Source organism: Ursus maritimus, unplaced genomic scaffold (genome assembly GCF_017311325.1).
Source record: "Ursus maritimus isolate PB19 unplaced genomic scaffold, ASM1731132v1 scaffold_29, whole genome shotgun sequence".
NCBI lineage: Eukaryota > Metazoa > Chordata > Mammalia > Carnivora > Ursidae > Ursus > Ursus maritimus.
This window is the reverse complement of record NW_024425452.1, coordinates 34,478,942-34,484,941: the sequence shown is the minus strand read 5'-3', so window position 1 is coordinate 34,484,941 and position 6,000 is coordinate 34,478,942. Positions and strand designations below refer to the sequence as shown.

Sequence of the window (6,000 nt, the reverse complement as noted above, 5' to 3'; positions counted from 1 at the left end):
AGAGGGAGCCCATTCTGTTGTGCCCCTAAATAGCCTTTTCCCCAGCCACGGGGTAATGTCTGTTCATGGACCAATTGTTCAAGCAGTGGGGTGTCTAAAGATTAAGGGAGAGTATGGCTTATATCCACAGGGCAAAATAACCTATTTGGTTGTTGCCATCTATTCAGAGAAGGCTCTTTGGTGGTCATTAGCATGAGACACAATGACCTGCATGCTATGTGCTCACTCCTCCCATGGATCTATCTACATGCCTCTTTATCCAAATTTCCTTGTCTCTGGTTTGTTTTTTTGTTTGTTTGTTTGGTTGGTTTTTTTAGATTTTATTTATTTATTGGAGAGAAAGACAGAGAGAGCATGAGTAGGGGAGAGGGACAGAGGGAGATGGAGAAACAGGTCCCCCCTAAGCAGGGATCCCAACTCGGGGCTCAATCTCAGGACCCTGGGATCGTGACCTGAGCTGAAGGCAGACGCTTAAGTGACTGAGCCACCCAGGTGCCCTACTATGCCTCTTTCTTAGTGGTAGATTCTGCTGTGTATCAAATTTGCTTTTTACCTTTATCTTTTTGGTCTCAGCATGTCCCAAACAGTAGGTTTGGGACCAATATGGCAGTACCATAACATTTCGTGAGGTTTATCTTCTACTCTCTGGTCTGGATGTGCCTAGGTAAGATAACCTAGAATAATTTTCACTTCCTGCTCACCAACTACAATTAGTATGATGCCATCAATATAATAAACCATCATGATATTCTGTGAAATGTCAAGACAAATTTCCTCCAGATTACATTGTGATAGAATACAGGAGAGTTAGTTCAGCCGATGGGGGAAACAGTGCATGTGAACTATTGTCCTACCCAGGTGCATACCAACTGTTTTCATGCTTTTTCTGAAGAGAATTTAGAACACTACATTTGCCAGAAAAGTAATGGCATACCACATGCTGTGAACTGTGTTGATCGCTTCCAGTTAAGCAAATATATCTGACATAACAGCTGAAATTGGTGCTGGCACTTGCTTAAGTTTACTGTAGTCCATTGTCATCGAAGATCCATCTGGTTTTCTATAAGCGCCAGAAAGATTGAAGAGGGAAATGCAGGGTTTACTACTCCTGCATCCTTTAAGTCTTTAAGTGGTGGCGCTAATCCCTGCAATTCCTCCCAGGAAGCGGTATTGCTTTTGATTTGCTCACTTGGACGGGGGTGGGGTATTTTCAGGGGCTTCCACTCGGTTCTTCCTACCATAATGCCTCCACAGATCAGGGAACCAACACAACAGTTTGAGTTCTTCCAGTTATAAAGTATACTTGGGTATTTTATATATCAGATGTTATTCATTTGGGGAGTGGGGATACAATCACAGGGAAGGTCACAGACCCATTGCACCCTTGTGAAACATACTTGGTCTAGAGCTCTAATTTTTATCTGGCCTCCCATATGCCCCCACTCTAACTGGAAGACCATTTTGGGATTTCAGTTTCCCTGACACCAGTGTCAGTTCATACTCCTTAACCGGCAGTCCTTGAAAGTCTGAGGATACTTTCCTCGAAATTTGTGTAAAAAGTGGATTGTGCCCCCTGTCCATTCCAACCCTCTTCAAATACAGAGGCAACTATGAATTAGTTAAAAGATCTCAGTTTTAAACTGTGTTGACTAGTTTTAATACCTAGAAATTACTACAAAGTTATGCAACGTAAAATTTGTCTAAGGTGATAAGAAAAGGGATGGAGGTATTTAACACAACATTGTTTAAAAAAATGATCATTAAAAATAAAATAACTTCATGTTTATACTCCAACAAGTTGAGATGTCTCAGAAAACCGGTTATAGTCCAACCTGTTGGGTGATTTTCTCAAGCTATATTCAGTGGCTCCAGGGCAGATCTTTTATTGGATAGGCATGCTCCAAGAGCACTGGGGCAAAGCTACTGAAAGTATTTGCCAGGCTTTTGGAAGGATGATAGAATGGAAGCTGGATAAGAAAGGAGGTGAAACCAAGTCTTGAATTCTGGTTAGCCACTATGACTTCCAGTAAGTCACTTAACCTCTCTGCTTCAATTTTCCCGTCTATAAAATGAGGACAACAACTTCATAGAGAACTTGTGCATCTTTTTACATGGATTCCTTTGGGTTGAATACTGTCTCTCTTCTCTTCATCAACCCTTGCTACCCTTTACTTATTCTTTTGGTGATTTAGGTTGCAATTTAGACTTCATTTCCTCCAGGAAGCCTTCTCTAACTTCCTGGAGGCGGGGGTGGGGGGGTGGGGGGTGGAACGACCTCTAACATCTTCTAACCACACCCAGTTTCTAGCATACAGAATTACAATTGTCTGATCATTTGTCTATCAGTTCCATTAGACCAAAGACTCTATCAGGGCAGGGATTACAATCGTTTTGTTCATTTAGCACATAACAGAAACAAAAATATGAGCTAAATTGAATTGATTTGCAGAGTGTAAGGATTAAGAGAAATAATGCGTGTGAAGCTCCTATTAACCTATGTGTTCAATAAATAGTAGCTTTACAAAAGAACCTCCGTTATTATTCAAATCTTTATCTGAGGGCATAGCTCCAGGCAAGGATACATTTGTATCATAATAAACCCTTGCTGAATTAAAAAGTTTAGGCTGGTGATAATGAAGTCCTTAACCTATGCCTGCCAGTGGCAATCCTTTCAACTGTTGTTCATTCTACTTTCACTATTCTAAATGCTGTCCTCTGAAACTGAAATATGTATATGTGTTAGTGGAAGAAAGAGCAAAAATAAAATTAAAAACCGGAGAAAATAATTGTAAGATGCCACTACAGAGTGGGAGTAAGGCAGGGGTAGAGGGAAACCACAGAGATGCTCAGAGACGATGAGCGGGTTAGGGGGTGTGTATGTGTATTTTCAATTTTTTGCCCACTAGATGGTGGAACAGAGTCTCTATCTTCATAACAGAATTCTCTCTCACCGATCTGAGCTTCTCTCACAACGCCTCCTCAGGGGGTTGCACGTGGAGGAAGCCAATAAAATAATTTTTTACAAAATTTCCGTTTGGAAAGCGGAGCCGAAACCACAAGGGTGGGGAAGGTTAGAAAAAGAAAAGTCGAGACGTGCGGAAATACAAAGACTAAAGGATCTAAACTACATTTCCCAGGAAGCCACGGGCTGGGCCTACAACACCCAGCATGCCCGTGTCCCGGCTCTCGAGACCCGATCCTCAATCCACTTTTCCAAGGAGCGCAGCGAAAGCTGCGGGGTCTCTGTTGGTGCAGCAGCGACGGCTCTTACCCTCCAAATTATTCTGAGCCGCAGCAATTGCCACCTTTTCGTAGAGGAAAAAAGACACTAACACCCGTCCCGTGGGGCCCAAAAGCCACGTGACCAGTACGGGTCATGTGACTCGGGAGCAAGGAAGCTGACGTATGTTACCCTGGTAACTGTTGGGCCCCCGCAGACCTTCGGGATAGCGGGAAATTCAGAGACGGAGGTAGGTGAGGCTTCCCACTCAGTTGACCCTGACCGAGACTGTCCTCAGACCCGACCCTTCAGGGCTTTGGTTTCCCGGGCTCCTCCCCTCTTCCGCCCACACGCCTTCAAGTACGTCTTTGTCTTTCGCCACTCTGGAACCCGCGCTTCCTGGAGCCGGGACCCCGCCAAGCCGAGCTCTTTTGATGGTGTCCGTCTCCGACCAAGATTTCGGGGCTCAGACCTTAATGCGCACACCCTGAACTGATCAGACGTGCTAAAGAGGCGGGGAGGTGTTATTCTGCAGGTTGGGAAAAATATCGTCCGGGCGGGGTCTCCGCCCACACACACAGCCCCCCTCCACCGCCTCTGGGTTTGAGCAGCCTCAAGAAGGTATAGTCCAGAAGGTGGTACAGAGCTGAAGTTGTTTGGGCTCGTTAGAGGGATGGGGAGAGCTTTGCGTCATAAGTCACTTATGCATAGTTTTGTTGGCTTCCCCTCGCTCCAAAGGGAACATAATTCGTTCTGATTTGTATACTCCATTAACTTTATTTTAGTTAGATTTTGAATCTTAATGAAGTGCATTTTGTCAGTATCCAGAAACAGTCTATTTTGCGAACTATTAATATGGACTGATAACTGACGGAATGATAGGGCAGCACAAACTCTGTCCTGTGCTTTGCAAAAAGGAAATAGCCTTTTGGACTTACTAATTTATAGTTTTTGAAAGATTCCTTGAGAGGACCTGATTTGTTTCAGAGATATTAAATAACATACACCCCATAAGTTTAGGAAATATCGTGGAGGCCACCCTTCAACAGTTGGATGGTAACAGTGAAAATGTAGTTCTGGACCCTAAGTACAGTGCAAACTGTGAAAGCTGCTTTTCCAGAGCAGTTTTATTCATGAATTCAGAATCTCTTGTCAAGGTTATAGGTCAGTAATTGTGCATATATACTATATAAGAGAAATGTCTGAGGTTTAAGTCTGGTTGCTCTTACGATGTGACATGAATTTCCTCAAAGCATATTTATTTCTTGTTATTTAGTGTTCCCAATGCTGTAAATACTTTGGAATGTTTACTTTGGGAAGTGAAAATTCTTGATTATGGCTCACTATTCCAAAGAAGAGCTGGATGAAGAGTTTGAACAGTTCATGAAAGAGGTAAGTTTATCTTTTTAAAAGCTACATAGTAAATTTTTGTCACGGGAAATTCATCTTTCAATTCCCTGTTTCACTTCTAATATGCAATCAGTTTGGCAACCTTGAAAATAAAGCAGCCAGTTATTACCAGCAAAATGGGTTTATTTGGGAATGACAAGGAACTGTGATTCGGTACATGCAGGCTATGGCAAAACCATAGGCAAGTCCTGAGACCAAAGGAGAGGAACCATTACTTTATAGAGAAAATGAGGAGAAAAGTTGGAAGGGGCTTCTTTGAATGAAAGTCCATAGTAGGAAAGAGAGTTCAGGGTGGTCACAATTTCTCATTGGCAGAGTTGTATTTTCTTATTGGCTGAGCTAGTTGCTCCGCTTGGAGAAATTCATTCTTCCCCCTGCTGGAAAATGCAAGGTAGGTCCCACTTCTTACTGTTGGGTTTGTTCTGTAATTGATGATGAGTTGATAGGGCATGAGAGCTCCCCCTTCTGGCTTCCTCTTTGTATTTTAAATGTGGTTTCCTTTATTTAGTTTCACGTTTTTCCCTTTTCACCCAAATCGTTCCACAGAAGCACTGCTGACCAAGAGTTGGGTCATCTGCGTCTCCGCAGGAAGGACCTTTCCTGGGTTTCAGGTCCCACGTCAGAGAGAAAGTGTATAGCAGTTAGAACCCATTTTGGAACATATTTAAGTAACAAGGAAGCACAGGAAGGAAAACTCTCAGGCATTTCCCTTCCAAAGTCTGTATCTTGTTGAGGTCCTGCGTGTTGGAGATCATCCTGAAGTGTTGAGTTAGCATCACCTTATTGAGTACATGGTTTCTATAAAAGTTTGATAAGCGACAGGTGCAAAACTTAAAAATTATTATACAAAACATAACTAAAAGTAGCATGACAATTCCGAATTGTATGATGATTCTGAACCATGACCCTAGGCCTGAAAAAAGCCAACTGAAAAAAAAAACTGAGAGTCACGTAAAATTTGTTGTAGTCAATGTGCTTGTCCCCTACTTTTGTGCAGTTGAGTTTCTACTTTTCCAGAGGAGTTTATCCATGTGCAGTAAGTGGTGTCTGCTGTCACACAGATGCCTCCCTGCTCAACAGGTTAGTAATGCAGAGCTATGTGATTGTCCAAAACTACTTTAGCCAGTGAGTCGAATAATCATTGTTGGGCTGCTATTGCTTTGGCTATAGAATTGACCAGCTCTCTTAAGTTTAGGGAAAAACTTCTTTTTTTTTTTTTTTAAGATTTTATTTATTTATTTGACAGAGAGAGACAGCCAGCGAGAGAGGGAACACTAGCAGGGGGAGTGGGAGAGGAAGAAGCAGGCTCATAGTGGAGGAGCCTGATGTGGGGCTCGATCCCGGAACGCCGGGATCACGCCCTGAGCCGA

At 42.9% G+C, this 6,000-nt stretch overlaps 1 protein-coding gene across 1 annotated transcript in view; it reads left to right on the top strand.

Moving 5' to 3' along the window:
* Positions 1 to 3,551: 3,551 nt before the first annotated feature.
* CEP162 (centrosomal protein 162) overlaps positions 3,552 to 6,000 on the top strand; it is a 100,809-nt gene continuing 98,360 nt past the window's right edge. The window contains exons 1-2 of the mRNA XM_040643710.1: positions 3,552 to 3,841; positions 4,497 to 4,612. Coding sequence (XP_040499644.1) covers positions 4,556 to 4,612 — 57 coding nt within the window. The 5' untranslated portion in view covers positions 3,552 to 3,841; positions 4,497 to 4,555. The remainder of the gene's footprint in view (positions 3,842 to 4,496; positions 4,613 to 6,000) is intronic.